Source organism: Cheilinus undulatus, linkage group 9, assembly GCF_018320785.1.
Source record: "Cheilinus undulatus linkage group 9, ASM1832078v1, whole genome shotgun sequence".
In the NCBI taxonomy this organism is placed as follows: domain Eukaryota; kingdom Metazoa; phylum Chordata; class Actinopteri; order Labriformes; family Labridae; genus Cheilinus; species Cheilinus undulatus.
In genome coordinates, this window is record NC_054873.1 from 52,252,503 (window position 1) to 52,274,808 (window position 22,306).

A 22,306-nucleotide genomic window follows, 5' to 3' on the forward strand; every position below is an offset into this window, starting at 1 on the left:
TCCAATACTGGATCAGGGTAAACCCTCCAATACTGGATCAGGGTAAAACCTCCAATACTGGATCAGGGTAATCCCCTTTAATACTGGATCAGGGTAATCCCCTAAATACTGGATCAGGGTAAAACCTTCAATACTGGATCAGGGTAAACCCTCCAATACTGGATCAGGGTAAACCCCTTCAATACTGGATCAGGGTAAACCCCTTTAATACTGGATCAGGGTAATCCCCTTTAATACTGGATCAGGGTAATCCCCGTTAATACTGGATCAGGGTAAACCCTCCAATACTGGATCAGGGTAAACCCCTTCAATACTGGATCAGGGTAAACCCCTTTAATACTGGATCAGGGTAATCCCCTTTAATACTGGATCAGGGTAATCCCCGTTAATACTGGATCAGGGTAAACCTCCTTAATACTTGGATCAGGGTAATCCCCTTTAATACTGGATCAGGGTAATCCCCGTTAATACTGGATCAGGGTAAACCCTCCAATACTGGATCAGGATAAACCCTCCAATACTGGATCAGGGTAAACCCCTTTAATACAGGACCAGGGTAATCCCCTTTAATACTGGATCACGGTAAACCTCTTTAATACTGGATCAGGGTAATCCCCTTTAATACTGGATCACGGTAAACCTCTTTAATACAGGACCAGGGTAATCCCCTTTAATACTGGATCAGGGTAATCCCCTTTAAAACTGGATCAGGGTAAACCCTCCAATACTGGATCAGGGTAAAACCCTCCAATACAGGATCAGGGTAAACCCCTTTAATACTGGATCAGGGTAAACCCCTTTAATACTGGATCAGGGTAAACCCCTTTAATACTGGATCAGGGTAATCCCCTTTAATGCTGGATCAGGGGTAAACCTTCAATACTGGATCAGGGTAATCCCCGTTAATACTGGATCAGGGTAAAACCTCTAATACTGGATCAAGGTAAACCCTCCAATACTGGATCAGGGTAAAACCTTCAATACTGGATCAGGGTAAAACCTTCAATACTGGATCAGGGTAAAACCATCAATACTGGATCAGGGTAAACCCTCCAATACTGGATCAGGGTAAACCCTTCAATACTGGATCAGGGTAAAACCCTCCAATACTGGATCAGGATAATCTCCTTTAATACTGGATCAGGGTAAACCCTCCAATACTAGATCAGGGTAAAACCCTCCAATACTGGATCAGGGTAAAACCGTCAATACTGGATCAGGGTAAACCCTCCAATACTGGATCAGGGTAAACCCACGCAATACTGGATCAGGGTAAAACCCTCCAATACTGGATCAGGGTAAAACCCTCCAATACTGGATCAGGGTAATCTCCTTTAATACTGGATCAGGGTAAAACCTTCAATACTGGATCAGGGTAAACCCTTCAATACTGGATCAGGGTAAACCTTCCAATACTGGATCAGGGTAAACCCTCCAATACTGGATCAGGGTAATCCCCTTTAATACTGGATCAGGGTAAACCCTCCAATATTGGATCAGGGTAATCCCCTTTAATACTGGATCAGGGTAAAACCTTCAATACTGGATCAGGGTAAACCCCTCCAATACTGGATCAGGGTAAATCCCCGCCAATACTGGATCAGGATAATCCCCTTTAATGCTGGATCAGGGTAAAACCTTCAATACTGGATCAGAGTAAAACCTTCAATAATGGATCAGGGTAAACCCTCCAATACTGGATCTGGGTAAACCCCTCCAATACTGGATCAGGGTAACCCCCTTTAATACAGGATCAGGGTAATCCCCTTTAATACTGGATCAGGGTAAAACCTTCAATACTGGATCAGGGTAAACCCCTCAGATACTGGATCAGGGTAAACCCCTTTGATACTGGATCAGGGTAAACCCTTTTAATACTGGATCAGGGTAAACCTCTATAATACTGGATCAGGGTAAACCCCTTTAATACTGGATCAGGGTAATCCCCGTTAATACTGGATCAGGGTAAACCCCTTTAATACTGGATCAGGGTAAACCCCTTTAATACTGGATCAGGGTAAACCTCTATAATACTGGATCAGGGTAATCCCCGTTAATACTGGATCAGGGTAAACCCCTCCAATACTGGATCAGGGTAAACCCCTCCAATACTGGATCAGGGTAAACCCCTTTTATACAGGATCAGGGTAAACCTCTATAATACTGGATCAGGGTAATCCCCTTTAATACTGGATCAGGGTAATCCCTGTTAATACTGGATCAGGGTAAACCCCTTTAATACTGGATCAGGGTAAACCCCTCCAATACTGGATCAGGGTAAACCCTTTTAATCCTGGATCAGGGTAAACCTCTATAATACTGGATCAGGGTAATCCCCTTTAATACTGGATCAGGGTAATCCCCGTTAATACTGGATCAGGGTAAACCCCTTTAATACTGGATCAGGGTAAACCCCTCCAATACTGGATCAGGGTAAACCTTTTTAATACTGGATCAGGGTAAACCTCTATAATACTGGATCAGGGTAATCCCCTTAATACTGGATCAGGGTAAACCCCTCCAATACTGGATCAGGGTAAACCCCTCCAACACTGGATCAGGGTAAACCCTTTTAATACTGGATCAGGGTAAACCCTTTTAATACTGGATCAGGGTAAACCTCTAAAATACTGGATCAGGGTAATCCCCTTTAATACTGGATCAGGGTAATCCCCGTTAATACTGGATCAGGGTAAACCCCTTTAATACTGGATCAGGGTAAACCCCTCCAATACTGGATCAGGCTAAAACCTCCAATACTGGATCAGGGTAAACCCCCTTTAATACTGGATCAGGGTAAACCCCTTTAATACAGGATCAGGGTAAAACCTCCAATACTGGATCAGGGTAATCCCCTTTAATACTGGATCAGGGTTATCCCCTTTAATACTGGATCAGGGTTATCCCCTTTAATACTGGATCAGGGTAATCCCCTTTAATACTGGATCAGGGTAATCCCCTTTAATACTGGATCCGGGTAATCCCCTTTGATACTGGATCAGGATATACCCTCCAATACTGGATCAGGGTAATCCCCTTTAATACTGGATCCGGGTAAAACCTTCAATACTGGATCAGGGTAAACCCCCCAATACTGGATCAGGGTAAAACCTCTCCCAGGGCTGGCCCAGGGCGTGGGTCTAGACCGGTGTCTCTGCATTCTAGCAGAGTTAAAGCAGCAACGTTCTAATCAACACATGGAGAGGAGAGAAGGTTTTGGATAAAAACAATCCAGATTTAATAATCCACATCATTTCTACCCAGGATCAGATAATCCACATCCTAATCTGGATTAGATCAACCTGAGCCAGAAAGGGACCCTGATTATAACTCAGGTTATCTCCCATCTTCAGTCAATAGAGGGGAAAAAAACACCAATAATGAACATTCCATCCTCTGCCTGTGATGATGTCATCCTCATTTTATAAAACATTCCATCCTCTGCTGTTATTGTTGTCATTCTCATTCTTCTAAAACATTCCATCCTCTGCCTGTGATGATGTCATCCTCATTTTATAAAACATTCCCTCCTCTGCAGTTATTGTTGTCATTCTCATTCTTCTAAAACATTCCATTCTTTGCCTGTGTTTTCAGGGATTATGGGTAATGTAGTCCCTCTGGTGTTTTCAGGGATTATGGGTAATGTAGTCCCTCCTGTGTTTTCAGGGATTATGGGTAATGTAGTCCCCCCTGTGTTTTCAGGGATTATGGGTAATGTAGTCCCCCCTGTGTTTTCAGGGATTATGGGTAATGTCGTCCCCCTGTGTTTTCAGGGATTATGGGTAATGTAGTCCCATGGCTGGACCAGTCCAGAACCACTGATTGAGAGCATGTCCAGAAGTGTGTCTGAATGTTGTTAGTGTAAACCACAGAGAGAGTGTTGTGTTTCAGGTCTGGTGTTTCCATGGTAACCTAGACCAGGGCCCACAGTGTAGCGTTCCTACAGTAACAGAGGCTCCTTTGTGTGACGGTGATGTCAGCCTCAGTCACAGCTGTCTACTCCATTGTTCTCTAACATCAGCCTCCCCACGCTAATCTACTTCCTGTCTCCTCCTCAGTGACTGAGGGCTGACCCACTGGGCCTGTCGCTGTGATGTCATCGCCAAGGCCGGCCATAAGGGGGAGACCAGGAGAGCCCTCTGGGGGAGGGGGAGGGATACTATAATAAGGCCTTTTCAAAAATATGAACCTGGACATCAACATAAAATAAGGGGGGGGGGGGGCCTTCTCTGGGTCTATCAGGGGCCAGTCTCTGGTCTATCAGGGTCCATTCTCTGGGTCTATCAGGGGCCATTCTCTGGGTCTATCAGGGTCCAGTCTCTGGGTCTATCAGGGTCCAGTCTCTGGGTCTATCAGGGTCGAGTCTCTTGGTCTATCAGGGTCGAGTCTCTTGGTCTATCAGGGTCCATTCTCCGGGTCTATCAGGGGCCATTCTCCGGGTCTATCAGGGGCCATTCTCCGGGTCTATCAGGGGCCATTCTCCGGATCTATCAGGGGCCAGTCTCCGGGTCTATCAGGGGCCAGTCTCTGGGTCTATCAGGGGCCATTCTCTGGGTCTATCAGGGTCCATTCTCTGGGTCTATCAGGGGCCATTCTCTGGGTCTATCAGGGGCCATTCTCTGGGTCTATCAGGGTCCATTCTCTGGGTCTATCAGGGTCCAGTCTCTGGGTCTATCAGGGGCCAGTCTCTGGGTCTATCAGGGTCCATTCTCCGGGTCTATCAGGGGCCAGTCTCTGGGTCTATCAGCCATTCTCCGGGTCTATCAGTGGCCATTCTCATTGTCTATCAGGGGCCATTCTCCGGGTCTATCAGGGGCCAGTCTCCGGGTCTATCAGGGGCCATTCTCCGGGTCTATCAGGGGCCAGTCTCCGGGTCTATCAGGGGCCATTCTCTGGGTCTATCAGGGGCCATTCTCCGGGTCTATCAGGGGCCAGTCTCCGGGTCTATCAGGGTCCATTCTCTGGGTCTATCAGGGGCCATTCTCTGGGTCTATCAGGGGCCATTCTCTGGATCTATCAGGGGCCAGTCTCCGGGTCTATCAGGGGCCAGTCTCCGGGTCTATCAGGGGCCATTCTCCGGGTCTATCAGGGGCCAGTCTCTGGGTCTATCAGGGGCCATTCTCTGGGTCTATCAGGGTCCATTCTCTGGGTCTATCAGGGGCCATTCTCTGGGTCTATCAGGGGCCAGTCTCTAGGTCTATCAGGGGCCATTCTCCGGGTCTATCAGGGGCCAGTCTCTGGGTCTATCAGGGTCCAGTCTCTGGGTCTATCAGGGTCCAGTCTCTGGGTCTATCAGGGGCCATTCTCTGGGTCTATCAGGGGCCAGTCTCTGGGTCTATCAGGGGCCATTCTCCGGATCTATCAGGGTCCAGTCTCTGGGTCTATCAGGGTCCATTCTCTTGGTCTATTAGGGTTCAGTCTCTGGGTCTATCAGGGTCCAGTCTCTGGGTCTATCAGGGTCCATTCTCTGGGTCTATCAGGGTCCATTCTCTGGGTCTATCAGGGGCCATTCTCCGGGTCTATCAGGGTCCATTCTCCGGGTCTATCAGGGGCCATTCTCCGGGTCTATCAGGGTCCATTCTCCGGGTCTATCAGGGTCCATTCTCCGGGTCTATCAGGGGCCATTCTCTGGGTCTATCAGGGGCCATTCTCTGGGTCTATCAGGGGCCAGTCTCTGGTCTATCAGGGTCCATTCTCTGGGTCTATCAGGGTCCATTCTCTGGGTCTATCAGGGTCCAGTCTCTGGGTCTATCAGGGTCCAGTCTCTGGGTCTATCAGGGTCGAGTCTCTTGGTCTATCAGGGTCCATTCTCCGGGTCTATCAGGGGCCATTCTCCGGGTCTATCAGGGGCCATTCTCCGGGTCTATCAGGGGCCATTCTCCAAGTCTATCAGGGGCCATTCTCTGGATCTATCAGGGGCCAGTCTCCGGGTCTATCAGGGGCCATTCTCCGGGTCTATCAGGGGCCATTCTCCGGGTCTATCAGGGGCCAGTCTCCGGGTCTATCAGGGGCCATTCTCCGGGTCTATCAGGGGCCATTCTCCGGGTCTATCAGGGGCCAGTCTCCGGGTCTATCAGGGGCCATTCTCCGGGTCTATCAGGGGCCATTCTCCGGGTCTATCAGGGGCCAGTCTCCGGGTCTATCAGGGGCCATTCTCTGGGTCTATCAGGGTCCATTCTCTGGGTCTATCAGGGGCCATTCTCCGGGTCTATCAGGGTCCAGTCTCCGGGTCTATCAGGGGCCATTCTCCGGGTCTATCAGGGGCCATTCTCCGGGTCTATCAGGGGCCAGTCTCTGGTCTATCAGGGTCCATTCTCTGGGTCTATCAGGGGCCATTCTCCAAGTCTATCAGGGGCCATTCTCCGGGTCTATCAGGGTCCATTCTCCGGGTCTATCAGGGTCCATTCTCCGGGTCTATCAGGGGCCATTCTCCGGGTCTATCAGGGGCCATTCTCTGGGTCTATCAGGGGCCAGTCTCTGGTCTATCAGGGTCCATTCTCTGGGTCTATCAGGGCCATTCTCTGGGTCTATCAGGTCCAGTCTCTGGGTCTATCAGGGTCCAGTCTCTGGGTCTATCAGGGTCCATTCTCTTGGTCTATCAGGGTCCATTCTCTGGGTCTATCAGGGGCCATTCTCGGGGTCTATCAGGGTCCATTCTCCGGTTCTATCAGGGCCATTCTCCAAGTCTATCAGGGGCCATTCTCTGGATCTATCAGGCCCACTCTCCGGGTCTATCAGGGGCCATTCTCCGGGTCTATCAGGGGCCATTCTCCGGGTCTATCAGGGGCCATTCTCCGGGTCTATCACGGGCCAGTCTCCGGGTCTATCAGGGGCCATTCTCCGGGTCTATCAGGGGCCAGTCTCCGGGTCTATCAGGGGCCATTCTCCGGGTCTATCAGGGGCCAGTCTCCCGGTCTATCAGGGTCCAGTCTCCGGGTCTATCAGGGTCCAGTCCCTGGGTCTATCAGGGTCCATTCTCCGGGTCTATCAGGGGCCAATCTCTGGGTCTACCAGGGTCCAGTCTCTGGGTCTATCAGGGGCCATTCTCTGGGTCTATCAGGGTCCAGTCTCTGGGTCTATCAGGGGCCAGTCTCTTGGTCTATCAGGGTCCATTCTCCGGGTCTATCAGGGTCCATTCTCCGGGTCTATCAGGGGCCATTCTCCAGGTCTATCAGGGGCCATTCTCCAAGTCTATCAGGGGCCATTCTCCGGGTCTATCAGGGGCCAGTCTCCGGGTCTATCAGGGGCCATTCTCCAGGTCTATCAGGGGCCAGTCTCCGGGTCTATCAGGGGCCATTCTCTGGGTCTATCAGGGTCCATTCTCCGGGTCTATCAGGGGCCATTCTCCGGGTCTATCAGGGGCCATTCTCCGGGTCTATCAGGGGCCATTCTCCAAGTCTATCAGGGGCCATTCTCTGGATCTATCAGGGGCCATTCTCCGGGTCTATCAGGGGCCAGTCTCCGGGTCTATCAGGGGCCATTCTCCGGGTCTATCAGGGGCCATTCTCCGGGTCTATCAGGGGCCATTCTCCGGGTCTATCAGGGGCCAGTCTCCGGGTCTATCAGGGGCCATTCTCTGGGTCTATCAGGGGCCATTCTCTGGGTCTATCAGGGGCCATTCTCCGGGTCTATCAGGGGCCAGTCTCCGGGTCTATCAGGGGCCATTCTCCGGGTCTATCAGGGGCCATTCTCCGGGTCTATCAGGGGCCAGTCTCTGGTCTATCAGGGTCCATTCTCTGGGTCTATCAGGGGCCATTCTCCAAGTCTATCAGGGGCCATTCTCCGGGTCTATCAGGGTCCATTCTCCGGGTCTATCAGGGTCCATTCTCCGGGTCTATCAGGGGCCATTCTCCGGGTCTATCAGGGGCCATTCTCTGGGTCTATCAGGGGCCAGTCTCTGGTCTATCAGGGTCCATTCTCTGGGTCTATCAGGGGCCATTCTCTGGGTCTATCAGGGTCCAGTCTCTGGGTCTATCAGGGTCCAGTCTCTGGGTCTATCAGGGTCGAGTCTCTTGGTCTATCAGGGTCCATTCTCTGGGTCTATCAGGGGCCATTCTCCGGGTCTATCAGGGGCCATTCTCCGGGTCTATCAGGGGCCATTCTCCAAGTCTATCAGGGGCCATTCTCTGGATCTATCAGGGGCCAGTCTCCGGGTCTATCAGGGGCCAGTCTCCGGGTCTATCAGGGGCCATTCTCCGGGTCTATCAGGGGCCATTCTCCGGGTCTATCACGGGCCAGTCTCCGGGTCTATCAGGGGCCATTCTCCGGGTCTATCAGGGGCCAGTCTCCGGGTCTATCAGGGGCCATTCTCCGGGTCTATCAGGGGCCAGTCTCCCGGTCTATCAGGGTCCAGTCTCCGGGTCTATCAGGGTCCAGTCCCTGGGTCTATCAGGGTCCATTCTCCGGGTCTATCAGGGGCCAATCTCTGGGTCTACCAGGGTCCAGTCTCTGGGTCTATCAGGGGCCATTCTCTGGGTCTATCAGGGTCCAGTCTCTGGGTCTATCAGGGGCCAGTCTCTTGGTCTATCAGGGTCCATTCTCCGGGTCTATCAGGGTCCATTCTCCGGGTCTATCAGGGGCCATTCTCCAGGTCTATCAGGGGCCATTCTCCAAGTCTATCAGGGGCCATTCTCCGGGTCTATCAGGGGCCAGTCTCCGGGTCTATCAGGGGCCATTCTCCAGGTCTATCAGGGGCCAGTCTCCGGGTCTATCAGGGGCCATTCTCTGGGTCTATCAGGGGCCATTCTCCGGGTCTATCAGGGGCCAGTCTCCGGGTCTATCAGGGTCCATTCTCTGGGTCTATCAGGGGCCATTCTCCAAGTCTATCAGGGGCCATTCTCTGGATCTATCAGGGGCCAGTCTCCGGGTCTATCAGGGGCCAGTCTCCGGGTCTATCAGGGGCCATTCTCCGGGTCTATCAGGGGCCAGTCTCTGGGTCTATCAGGGGCCATTCTCTGGGTCTATCAGGGTCCATTCTCTGGGTCTATCAGGGGCCATTCTCTGGGTCTATCAGGGGCCAGTCTCTAGGTCTATCAGGGGCCATTCTCCGGGTCTATCAGGGGCCAGTCTCTGGGTCTATCAGGGTCCAGTCTCTGGGTCTATCAGGGTCCAGTCTCTGGGTCTATCAGGGGCCATTCTCTGGGTCTATCAGGGGCCAGTCTCTGGGTCTATCAGGGGCCATTCTCCGGATCTATCAGGGTCCAGTCTCTGGGTCTATCAGGGTCCATTCTCTTGGTCTATTAGGGTTCAGTCTCTGGGTCTATCAGGGTCCAGTCTCTGGGTCTATCAGGGTCCATTCTCTGGGTCTATCAGGGTCCATTCTCTGGGTCTATCAGGGGCCATTCTCCGGGTCTATCAGGGTCCATTCTCCGGGTCTATCAGGGGCCATTCTCCGGGTCTATCAGGGTCCATTCTCCGGGTCTATCAGGGTCCATTCTCTGGGTCTATCAGGGTCCATTCTCTGGGTCTATCAGGGGCCATTCTCTGGGTCTATCAGGGTCCAGTCTCTGGGTCTATCAGGGTCCATTCTCTGGGTCTATCAGGGTCCAGTCTCTGGGTCTATCAGGGTCCAGTCTCTGGGTCTATCAGGGTCCAGTCTCTGGGTCTATCAGGGTCGAGTCTCTTGGTCTATCAGGGTCCATTCTCCGGGTCTATCAGGGGCCATTCTCCGGGTCTATCAGGGCCATTCTCAGGGTCTTTCAGGGCCATTCTCCAAGTCTATCAGGGCCATTCTCTGGATCTATCAGGGCCAGTCTCCGGGTCTATCAGGGCCATTCTCCGGGTCTATCAGGGGCCATTCTCCGGGTCTATCAGGGCCAGTCTCCGGGTCTATCAGGGCCATTCTCCGGGTCAATCAGGGGCCATTCTCCGGGTCTATCAGGGGCCAGTCTCCGGGTCTATCAGGGGCCATTCTCCGGGTCTATCAGGGGCCAGTCTCCGGGTCTATCAGGGGCCAGTCTCCGGGTCTATCAGGGGCCATTCTCTGGGTCTATCAGGGTCCATTCTCTGGGTCTATCAGGGCCATTCTCCGGGTCTATCAGGGCCAGTCTCCGGGTCTATCAGGGGCCATTCTCCGGGTCTATCAGGGGCCATTCTCCGGGTCTATCAGGGGCCAGTCTCTGGTCTATCAGGGTCCATTCTCTGGGTCTATCAGGGGCCATTCTCCAAGTCTATCAGGGGCCATTCTCCGGGTCTATCAGGGTCCATTCTCCGGGTCTATCAGGGTCCATTCTCCGGGTCTATCAGGGGCCATTCTCCGGGTCTATCAGGGGCCATTCTCTGGGTCTATCAGGGGCCAGTCTCTGGTCTATCAGGGTCCATTCTCTGGGTCTATCAGGGGCCATTCTCTGGGTCTATCAGGGTCCAGTCTCTGGGTCTATCAGGGTCCAGTCTCTGGGTCTATCAGGGTCGAGTCTCTTGGTCTATCAGGGTCCATTCTCTGGGTCTATCAGGGGCCATTCTCCGGGTCTATCAGGGGCCATTCTCCGGGTCTATCAGGGGCCATTCTCCAAGTCTATCAGGGGCCATTCTCCGGATCTATCAGGGGCCAGTCTCCGGGTCTATCAGGGGCCAGTCTCCGGGTCTATCAGGGGCCATTCTCCGGGTCTATCAGGGGCCATTCTCCGGGTCTATCAGGGGCCAGTCTCCGGGTCTATCAGGGGCCATTCTCCGGGTCTATCAGGGGCCAGTCTCCGGGTCTATCAGGGGCCATTCTCCGGGTCTATCAGGGGCCAGTCTCCCGGTCTATCAGGGTCCAGTCTCCGGGTCTATCAGGGTCCAGTCCCTGGGTCTATCAGGGTCCATTCTCCGGGTCTATCAGGGGCCAATCTCTGGGTCTACCAGGGTCCAGTCTCTGGGTCTATCAGGGGCCATTCTCTGGGTCTATCAGGGTCCAGTCTCTGGGTCTATCAGGGGCCATTCTCCGGGTCTATCAGGGTCCATTCTCCGGGTCTATCAGGGGCCATTCTCTGGGTCTATCAGGGGCCATTCTCCGGGTCTATCAGGGGCCATTCTCCGGGTCTATCAGGGGCCATTCTCCGGGTCTATCAGGGGCCATTCTCCGGGTCTATCAGGGGCCATTCTCCGGGTCTATCAGGGTCCATTCTCCGGATCTATCAGGGTCCAGTCTCTGGGTCTATCAGGGTCCATTCTCCGGGTCTATCAGGGTCCATTCTCTGGGTCTATCAGGGTCCATTCTCCAGGTCTATCAGGGGCCAGTCTCTAGGTCTATCAGGGTCCATTCTCTGGGTCTATCAGGGTCCCAACATTCTGAGGCAGAGTGTTAGGGCTTGCTGATGTTTGTGTATGCGACAGAATGTTGGGACTGCCTTGAGGAGGTCAAAGTTGGTACCATAATCCATACTGATCATTTATTTGACATCAGGACCAGATCCAGGACTCACCGTGTAAAGAGCTGTACCAGCTCCTCGTGTCCTCGTCTCCTGGCCTCCCCAGCCGCCGTCTCTCCTCGGGCGTTCGGCCTCCTCAGCGCCTCTTGACCTCCCGTCTGCTGCAGAGCGAAGGACGCCACCGCCGTCAGACCGTGACGGGCGGCTAAGTGAAGCAGACTAGAGAGCCGCTGGACCCGAGTCTCATCTGAGGGGGGCAGAGAGAGAGGGGGTGAGGTAAAGGACAGAACAGCGCCCCCTACATCCACCACCTGAGTTTACAGGACGGCTATCAACGACTGCTGATGATGTAGCAGGAAGTAGGAGGGTCATCACATTTTTCACCACTACACCTGCTACTCTGTCTAAGGGGCGAGGGGGAGCACGTGCTGGCTCAGCAGGCGTCAGTTTGACCCCTAAAGAGGTCTAGGCTGAGCCCTAACAGACCCAGTACTAGGTCTTCTCTCCTCATGGTGGCGCTCTTTTCTTTATAACTTCAGGAAAGGGGGATGAACTGGTGAGGAGAGAGGGAGACCCTCACCTCTCACTAGTTCAGCCCCCTTTTTGGAGATGCCAACTTTGTCCTGCTATTTTGTAAAAACCGAGGCTAAAAGGCCCCAACATCCCCGGCTTCACCAACGCCGCAGTGAGATCTGTCTTTAACCCCCGTTAAAATGAAGTCAGGTAAAGCGCTGAGACTCACCGGGGTTACTGGAGATGTCCGGCCGTGACTGTGCGTCCAGCTCTGACTGTGTGGGTGTGGCTCCTCCCCCTGATGGCGTCCTGAAGGGGGGTGAGCTTACATGTTTGAGGGCTAGGGTCAGACTCTGGTCCAGGCGCTCACATTTCTTCAGCATAACCTGACACACAATAAAAACAGGATTTAAGGCAGAGACACACAAAACACACTGGAGACACACGGGCCAGAGAAGATCACATTTATCATCACTATCGAATTATTATCAGAACTATTAAATGTAATAATGATGATATAAATAATTATTATGTAATTAGTATCAAATATTATTACTATTATTATTATTATCATTATTATTTCTATCATTATTGTTTGTATTATTATTATCATTAGTATTATATTTATTACTACTTTTATTCTTATTTCTATATCTTTATTCTGTGTAGACCCGCCCTCTGTCTACAGAGTCTTCAGAAAGTACCAGTAATCAATGGGTGCTACCGGAACAACGCCTGATTGGTTCCTGCCGCCATCGTACCTGCTGATCCTCCAGCATCAGAGCTTCCTGTGGATCACTGCCGTCCAACAGGAAGTGAGCCATGTCCAAGGCCAGGTCCTGCAGACAAACATGAACATGTTAAGAGTTTTCACGGTTTCCTGTAAAGTTTCATCACAAAGTTCCTCCGTTTCCACGCCATGACATCTTCGTACTGATTCTACGGTGGCGTGACGCGGTGTGCCCCTGTCCGGTCATTGACATGGCGTTCTCACATTACAGGAGCAGTCCACAGGAACGGAGCGCCCTGCTGGCTCCTCTGATCTTCACCGCCACGCTCCGGTGATGGTGACCCCATGTGCATTAGAGGAGAAAACAAAGATGGCTTCACAGCAACCTGACGTAATCATGGAGTCATGTGATGTGTCTGATCAGCTGATCTCAGGTGTGGGCGTCCTGTCAGTGAAATCACGTGACCTGGAAAGGACCTGTCTGTCAGCGACTGACTGTTTTTACATGGGGGGGGGTCTGCTCTGGCATCAGGACCACGGTTCTGGTAGCACCCTAGAGTAGGGACCAGCTGATCCAGCAGGGGGAGCTATGGAGCTTTGATGACATCATCAGAGGAATGTTGGTGAAGCTGGGGATGTTGGGGGCTTTCCCTCTGCTCCTGCTGAATAGTTGGTCACGTTCCAGGGTCTTTGCTGTGCTGACCCCTCCTGATCTCTGTTTTGACCCGTCTCTGGTGATCTCAGGGTTAAAGGGGCGGAGCTTAAAGCAGCCTACCTGAATGAAGCTGAAGCTCTCCTGGGAGCGAGCGTCCACGGCTCCATGAGGACGAGCCACGCACAACGTCACCAGGACCGGCTCACACAAGGTATGGGCTACACGGACAGAGAGGACACGACGGGTTACCACGGAGAGCAAAGGATCATGGGTAATCTGGATGTGAGGAGTAGAACTGAAGACGTGCGAGCGGGATCAGGTGTGTAGCACAGGTGAAAAGCTAGAGTCCTGGTCTACGCTTACCTGGACACACCGCCTGCAGCGTGGCCCTGCTGACTCTCAGCGTGCTGCTCAGGTGTCTCTGCATCGACCCTGAAAACAGAAGATAAAACTCCTCCTCCTCCTCGTCTTCATCACGGCGACACGCCTCTTCATCATCGAGCTGCACAGTCAGCAGACACCCCCCCTAAAAACACAAGGAGCACGATCAGGTCATCCTGGGGAGGGGCCAAACAGCAGGGGGCGCTAGCTCTACACTCACTGACGATTAGTTAAGGTGGTCTGGGTGAGATAAACACTTAAGGTGGTCTGGGTGAGATAAACACTTAAGGTGGTCTGGGTGAGAATAAACACTTAAGGTGGTCTGGGTGAGAATAAACACTTAAGGTGGTCTGGGTGAGATAAACACTTAAGGTGGTCTGGGTGAGATAAACATTTAAGGTGGTCTGGGTGAGATAAACACTTAAGGTGGTCTGAGTGAGAATAAACATTTAAGGTGGTCTGGGTGAGATAAACACTTAAGGTGGTCTGGGTGAGAATAAACACTTAAGGTGGTCTGACTGAGATAAACACTAAAGGTGGTCTGAGTGAGATAAACACTTAAGGTGGTCTGAGTGAGAATAAACACTTAAGGTGGTCTGAGTGAGATAAACACTTAAGGTGGTCTGAGTGAGATAAACATTTAAGGTGGTCTGGGTGAGATAAACACTTAAGGTGGTCTGAGTGAGAATAAACAATTAAGGTGGTCTGGGTGAGATAAACATTTAAGGTGGTCTGGGTGAGATAAACACTTAAGGTGGTCTGAGTGAGATAAACACTTAAGGTGGTCTGGGTGAGAATAAACACTTAAGGTGGTCTGGGTGAGAATAAATACTTAAGGTGGCGTGAGTGAGAATAAACACTTAAGGTGGTCTGAGTGAGATAAACACTAAAGGTGGTCTGGGTGAGAATAAACACTTAAGGTGGTCTGGGTGAGATAAACACTTAAGGTGGTCTGGGTGAGATAAACACTTAAGGTGGTCTGGGTGAGATAAACACTTAAGGTGGTCTGAGTGAGATAAACACTTAAGGTGGTCTGAGTGAGATAAACACTTAAGGTGGTCTGGGTGAGAATAAACACTTAAGGTGGTCTGGGTGAGATAAACACTTAAGGTGGTCTGAGTGAGATAAACACTTAAGGTGGTCTGGGTGAGAATAAACACTTAAGGTGGTCTGAGTGAGAAAAACACTTAAGGTGGTCTGAGTGAGATAAACACTTAAGGTGGTCTGAGTGAGAATAAACACTTAAGGTGGTCTGAGTGAGATAAACACTTAAGGTGGTCTGAGTGAGAATAAACACTTAAGGTGGTCTGAGTGAGAATAAACACTTAAGGTGGTCTGAGTGAGATAAACACTTAAGGTGGTCTGAGTGAGAATAAACACTTAAGGTGGTCTGAGTGAGAAAAACACTTAAGGTGGTCTGAGTGAGAAAAACACTTAAGGTGGTCTGAGTGAGATAAACACTTAAGGTGGTCTGAGTGAGAATAAACACTTAAGGTGGTCTGAGTGAGAAAAACACTTAAGGTGGTCTGAGTGAGATAAACACTTAAGGTGGTCTGAGTGAGATAAACACTTAAGGTGGTCTGAGTGAGAAAAACACTTAAGGTGGTCTGAGTGAGAATAAACACTTAAGGTGGTCTGGGTGAGAATAAACACTTAAGGTGGTCTGGGTGAGAATAAACACTTAAGGTGGTCTGGGTGAGAATAAACACTTAAGGTGGTCTGAGTGAGAATAAACACTTAAGGTGGTCTGGGTGAGAATAAATACTTAAGGTGGTCTGAGTGAGAAAAACACTTAAGGTGGTCTGAGTGAGATAAACACTTAAGGTGGTCTGGGTGAGAATAAACACTTAAGGTGGTCTGGGTGAGATAAACACTTAAGGTGGTCTGAGTGAGATAAACACTTAAGGTGGTCTGAGTGAGAAAAACACTTAAGGTGGTCTGGGTGAGATAAACACTTAAGGTGGTCTGAGTGAGATAAACACTTAAGGTGGTCTGAGTGAGAAAAACACTTAAGGTGGTCTGGGTGAGATAAACACTTAAGGTGGTCTGGGTGAGAATAAACGCTTAAGGTGGTCTGAGTGAGATAAACACTTAAGGTGGTCTGAGTGAGATAAACACTTAAGGTGGTCTGAGTGAGAATAAACACTTAAGGTGGTCTGAGTGAGATAAACACTTAAGGTGGTCTGAGTGAGATAAACACTTAAGGTGGTCTGAGTGAGAAAAACACTTAAGGTGGTCTGAGTGAGATAAACACTTAAGGTGGTCTGAGTGAGAAAAACACTTAAGGTGGTCTGGGTGAGATAAACACTTAAGGTGGTCTGAGTGAGATAAACACTTAAGGTGGTCTGAGTGAGAAAAACACTTAAGGTGGTCTGGGTGAGATAAACACTTAAGGTGGTCTGGGTGAGATAAACGCTTAAGGTGGTCTGAGTGAGATAAACACTTAAGGTGGTCTGAGTGAGATAAACACTTAAGGTGGTCTGAGTGAGAATAAACACTTAAGGTGGTCTGAGTGAGATAAACACTTAAGGTGGTCTGAGTGAGAAAAACACTTAAGGTGGTCTGAGTGAGATAAACACTTAAGGTGGTCTGAGTGAGATAAACACTTAAGGTGGTCTGAGTGAGATAAACACTTAAGGTGGTCTGGGTGAGAATAAACACTTAAGGTGGTCTGGGTGAGAATAAACACTTAAGGTGGTCTGAGTGAGATAAACACTTAAGGTGGTCTGAGTGAGATAAACACTTAAGGTGGTCTGGGTGAGAATAAACACTTAAGGTGGTCTGGGTGAGAATAAACACTTAAGGTGGTCTGGGTGAGAATAAACACTTAAGGTGGTCTGAGTGAGATAAACACTTAAGGTGGTCTGAGTGAGATAAACACTTAAGGTGGTCTGAGTGAGAATAAACACTTCAGGTGGTCTGGGTGAGAATAAACACTTAAGGTGGTCTGAGTGAGATAAACACTTAAGGTGGTCTGAGTGAGAAAAACACTTAAGGTGGTCTGGGTGAGATAAACACTTAAGGTGGTCTGGGTGAGAATAAACACTTAAGGTGGTCTGAGTGAGATAAACACTTAAGGTGGTCTGAGTGAGAAAAACACTTAAGGTGGTCTGAGTGAGAAAAACACTTAAGGTGGTCTGGGTGAGAATAAACACTTAAGGTGGTCTGAGTGAGATAAACACTTAAGGTGGTCCGAGTGAGAATAAACACTTAAGGTGGTCCGAGTGAGATAAAAACTTAAGGTGGTCCGGGTGAGATAAACACTTAAGGTGGTCCGGGTGAGAATAAACACTTAAGGTGGTCTGGGTGAGAATAAACACTTAAGGTGGTCTGGGTGAGAATAAACACTTAAGGTGGTCTGGGTGAGATAAACACTTAAGGTGGTCTGAGTGAGAATAAACACTTAAGGTGGTCTGGGTGAGAATAAACACTTAAGGTGGTCTGAGTGAGAATAAACACTTAAGGTGGTCTGGGTGAGAATAAACACTTAAGGTGGTCTGGGTGAGAATAAACACTTAAGGTGGTCTGAGTGAGAATAAACACTTAAGGTGGTCTGAGTGAGAATAAACACTTAAGGTGGTCTGGGTGAGAATAAACACTTAAGGTGGTCTGAGTGAGAATAAACACTTAAGGTGGTCTGAGTGAGAATAAACACTTAAGGTGGTCTGAGTGAGATAAACACTTAAGGTGGTCTGAGTGAGATAAACACTTAAGGTGGCCTGAGTGAGAAAAACACTTAAGGTGGTCTGGGTGAGATAAACACTTAAGGTGGTCTGGGTGAGAATAAACACTTAAGGTGGTCTGAGTGAGATAAACACTTAAGGTGGTCTGAGTGAGAAAAACACTTAAGGTGGTCTGAGTGAGATAAACACTTAAGGTGGTCTGGGTGAGAATAAACACTTAAGGTGGTCTGAGTGAGATAAACACTTAAGGTGGTCTGAGTGAGAATAAACACTTAAGGTGGTCCGAGTGAGATAAACACTTAAGGTGGTCCGGGTGAGAATAAACACTTAAGGTGGTCTGGGTGAGAATAAACACTTAAGGTGGTCTGAGTGAGAATAAACACTTAAGGTGGTCTGAGTGAGAATAAACACTTAAGGTGGTCTGGGTGAGAATAAACACTTAAGGTGGTCTGAGTGAGAATAAACACTTAAGGTGGTCTGGGTGAGAATAAACACTTAAGGTGGTCTGAGTGAGAATAAACACTTAAGGTGGTCTGGGTGAGAATAAACACTTAAGGTGGTCTGAGTGAGATAAACACTTAAGGTGGTCTGAGTGAGATAAACACTTAAGGTGGCCTGAGTGAGAATAAACACTTAAGGTGGTCTGAGTGAGATAAACACTTAAGGTGGTCTGAGTGAGATAAACACTTAAGGTGGTCTGGGTGAGAATAAACACTTAAGGTGGTCTGAGTGAGATAAACACTTAAGGTGGTCTGGGTGAGATAAACACTTAAGGTGGTCTGAGTGAGAATAAACACTTAAGGTGGTCTGAGTGAGATAAACACTTAAGGTGGTCTGAGTGAGATAAACACTTAAGGTGGTCTGAGTGAGATAAACACTTAAGGTGGTCTGGGTGAGATAAACACTTAAGGTGGTCTGGGTGAGAATAAACACTTAAGGTGGTCTGACTGAGATAAACACTAAAGGTGGTCTGAGTGAGATAAACACTTAAGGTGGTCTGAGTGAGAATAAACACTTAAGGTGGTCTGAGTGAGATAAACACTTAAGTTGGTCTGAGTGAGATAAACATTTAAGGTGGTCTGGGTGAGAATAAACACTTAAGGTGGTCTGAGTGAGAATAAACAATTAAGGTGGTCTGGGTGAGATAAACATTTAAGGTGGTCTGGGTGAGATAAACACTTAAGGTGGTCTGAGTGAGAATAAACATTTAAGGTGGTCTGGGTGAGATAAACATTTAAAGTGGTCTGGGTGAGATAAACACTTAAGGTGGCCTGGGTGAGATAAACACTTAAGGTGGTCTGAGTGAGAATAAACACTTAAGGTGGTCTGAGTGAGATAAACACTTAAGGTGGTCTGAGTGAGATAAACACCAAAGGTGGTCTGAGTGAGATAAACACTTAAGGTGGTCTGAGTGGGAATAAATACTTAAGGTGGTCTGAGTGAGATAAATACTTAAGGTGGTCTGAGTGAGATAAACACCAAAGGTGGTCTGGGTGAGAATAAACACTTAAGGTGGTCTGAGTGGGAATAAATACTTAAGGTGGTCTGAGTGAGATAAATACTTAAGGTGGTCTGAGTGAGATAAACACTTAAGGTGGCCTGAGTGAGAATAAACACTTAAGGTGGTCTGGGTGAGAATAAATACTTAAGGTGGTCTGAGTGAGATAAATACTTAAGGTGGTCTGAGTGAGATAAACACTTAAGGTGGTCTGAGTGAGATAAACACTTAAGGTGGTCTGGGTGAGAATAAACACTTAAGGTGGTCTGAGTGAGATAAACACTTAAGGTGGTCTGGGTGAGATAAACACTTAAGGTGGTCTGAGTGAGAATAAACACTTAAGGTGGTCTGAGTGAGATAAACACTTAAGGTGGTCTGAGTGAGATAAACACTTAAGGTGGTCTGAGTGAGATAAACACTTAAGGTGGTCTGGGTGAGATAAACACTTAAGGTGGTCTGGGTGAGAATAAACACTTAAGGTGGTCTGACTGAGATAAACACTAAAGGTGGTCTGAGTGAGATAAACACTTAAGGTGGTCTGAGTGAGAATAAACACTTAAGGTGGTCTGAGTGAGATAAACACTTAAGGTGGTCTGAGTGAGATAAACATTTAAGGTGGTCTGGGTGAGAATAAACACTTAAGGTGGTCTGAGTGAGAATAAACAATTAAGGTGGTCTGGGTGAGATAAACATTTAAGGTGGTCTGGGTGAGATAAACACTTAAGGTGGTCTGAGTGAGAATAAACATTTAAGGTGGTCTGGGTGAGATAAACATTTAAAGTGGTCTGGGTGAGATAAACACTTAAGGTGGCCTGGGTGAGATAAACACTTAAGGTGGTCTGAGTGAGAATAAACACTTAAGGTGGTCTGAGTGAGATAAACACTTAAGGTGGTCTGAGTGAGATAAACACCAAAGGTGGTCTGAGTGAGATAAACACTTAAGGTGGTCTGAGTGGGAATAAATACTTAAGGTGGTCTGAGTGAGATAAATACTTAAGGTGGTCTGAGTGAGATAAACACTTAAGGTGGTCTGAGTGAGATAAACACCAAAGGTGGTCTGGGTGAGAATAAACACTTAAGGTGGTCTGAGTGGGAATAAATACTTAAGGTGGTCTGAGTGAGATAAATACTTAAGGTGGTCTGAGTGAGATAAACACTTAAGGTGGCCTGAGTGAGAATAAACACTTAAGGTGGTCTGGGTGAGAATAAATACTTAAGGTGGTCTGAGTGAGATAAATACTTAAGGTGGTCTGAGTTTTGAGGCAGTCTAAATGTTCAGCAGCGTGACTGTTCTGAGGGTTAACCTGCACGCGGCGGTCAGAGTCCCGCCCTCTGACTGAAACATGACTCTAGAGAGAGACTCAGTGCTGAACAGGCAGTAAAGAGCAGTTAACAGAGAGCTAACAATAGCACTGAGGAATGTTTGACCTTCATCACTACTGACAGACCAGAGTCATCGTCACATCCTGGTATTAATAAATATTTGACCCTCATTTCTAGATTTCTGTAACCGTATTGACTCCATAGACTGATATCATATGTTTGTTGTATTCTGAGGACCTGATCATCAGCGTTCTTTGTAAGAGCATGACTGAGGCTGTAGGTAACCATGATGTACTAGTGATGTACCAGTACCTCCTTCTGCATGAATTACTGCATCAGTGCGGCGTGGCATGGAGGCGATCAGCCTGTGGCACTGCTCAGGTGTAATGAAGCCCAGGTTGCTTTGATAGCGGCCTTCAGGTCATCTGCATTGTTGGGTCTGGTGTCTCTCATCTTCCATAGATTCTCTATGGGGTTCAGGTCAGAGTCACAGTAACTCCATGGTCACTGAAGCAGCTTTTAGTACCTTTGGCAGTGTGGGCAGGTGCCAAGTCCTGCTGGAAAATGAAATCAGCATCTCCATGGTGCTGGTCAGCAGAAGGAAGCATGAAGGTCTCTAAAATGTCCTGGTAGATGGCTGCGTTGACCTTTGACCTGATTAAACACAGTGGACCAACACCAGCAGATGCCATGGCAGCCCAGATCATCACTGACTGTGGAAACTTCACACTGGACTTCAAGCAACCTGGATTCAAGGTCCCAGAGTCTGGAGGAAGAATTTAAAAGGAATAGAATCCACGTTGCTTGAAGTTCCAGTTGCATCACGTTCCTTCACCTGAGCAGTGCCACAGGCTGATCGCCTCCATGCCACGCCGCATTGATGCAGTAATTCATGCAGAAGGAGGCCCAACCAAGTATTGATGCATAGAAATGAACAGACTTTTCAGAAGCCTGACATTTCTGTTTAAAACATCCTTTTATTGATCTTACATAATATTCTCATTTTCTGAGACACTGAATTTTGGGTTTTCTTATCTGTGAGCCATAATCATCAACATTTCAAGAAATAAAGGCTTGAAATACTTCACTCTGTGTGTAATGATTCTATATAATATATGGGTTTACCTTTCAGAAAAGAGTGAGAAAAAATATTTTACTTTTTCATGATATTCTAGTTTTTGAGATGCACTAGTGAGGAGGAAATAAACTCTTATTTCACCGTCCTCATTTGATTTCAACCACAGAGATAAATGAACCACCTCGGTGAACACACCTCCGTTTCCTGACTCTCTCTCACTTCCTCACTAACAGCAGGTGTTCAACAGACAGGAAGAGGAGAATGAGAAAAAAACATCTAAGATATGAGAGCGCCATCATTTATAAGGACGTTTAAATGAACGCCCTGTCTATGGCGTTGGTGTCAGTCAGCTGTAGTCCTGATTTAAACCAAACTCTCTCTGCTGCTTCCTCTCCGACCGTGACCTAAACACATCTGAAGGTGTCTGCAGGAGGGACAGCAGGGTCAGGGCTTTATTATGCAACATCCCCACACTCTGACAACTGTGAACCCAGGCCAGAAAGGACCAAGGTCCTGAGACCGGAACCAGAACCATGTCTGTCTGAAAGTACAAGAGTTGTCCTGATACAGAAAAACATACCATACTGCTTAAAATCAGTATCAGGGAGTTTATGCACCGATCCACTAGCGTTTGGTTTAGCTTTACATTTAGCTTCCTTTAGCCTTGCTAACTGTTAGCGCTATAAACCAGAAATCAACCCTTCTTACCCAAAAGCACTGCATGAACGAGCTACCGTTTTTAGAACAGAGAAGAAGAACCAAAGGAGGCTGTGTGAGCTTTTCTCTGAATGTGATGGTTAAAACGCCTTCCAGACCGGCGCTGTCGTACACGACAGGAAGTGACACAGTTTATCTAAAGTTATATAACTTTTCAACACAGCCTCTTTCTCAGGACAACTTCCTGTTTCCAGTTGAGGACTCTGTCCAATTAAAATGGCCGGTCATTAGGCCTATTAACTAAACGGGAAACAGACTTTTAGTCATCACTCAAACATGAATCAGAATGAGGGAGAAAAGCTGTTAAAAGGGGACTTCTGGGCACCACGGTGGTCTGGTGTCACTTCCTCTGTGGACCTGGAAATGCTTTTTAACAGCTT

The 22,306-nt window shown here is 48.7% G+C and overlaps 1 protein-coding gene across 3 annotated transcripts in view; it reads right to left on the reverse strand.

Moving 5' to 3' along the window:
* The window catches only part of LOC121515446, a 110,407-nt gene that overhangs the window by 54,303 nt on the left and 33,798 nt on the right, over positions 1 to 22,306 (reverse strand). For 2 of the 3 annotated variants that reach the window (XM_041796222.1, XM_041796221.1), the window contains exons 3-7: positions 13,610 to 13,772; positions 13,367 to 13,464; positions 12,623 to 12,700; positions 12,091 to 12,247; positions 11,403 to 11,595 (exon numbers count right to left, since the gene is read on the reverse strand). In XM_041796222.1, the coding sequence (XP_041652156.1) occupies positions 11,403 to 11,595; positions 12,091 to 12,247; positions 12,623 to 12,700; positions 13,367 to 13,464; positions 13,610 to 13,772 (689 nt within the window). Of the gene's footprint in view, positions 1 to 11,402; positions 11,596 to 12,090; positions 12,248 to 12,585; positions 12,701 to 13,366; positions 13,465 to 13,609; positions 13,773 to 22,306 lie in introns of those variants that run through there. The other variant, XM_041796223.1, reaches the window with a different exon arrangement.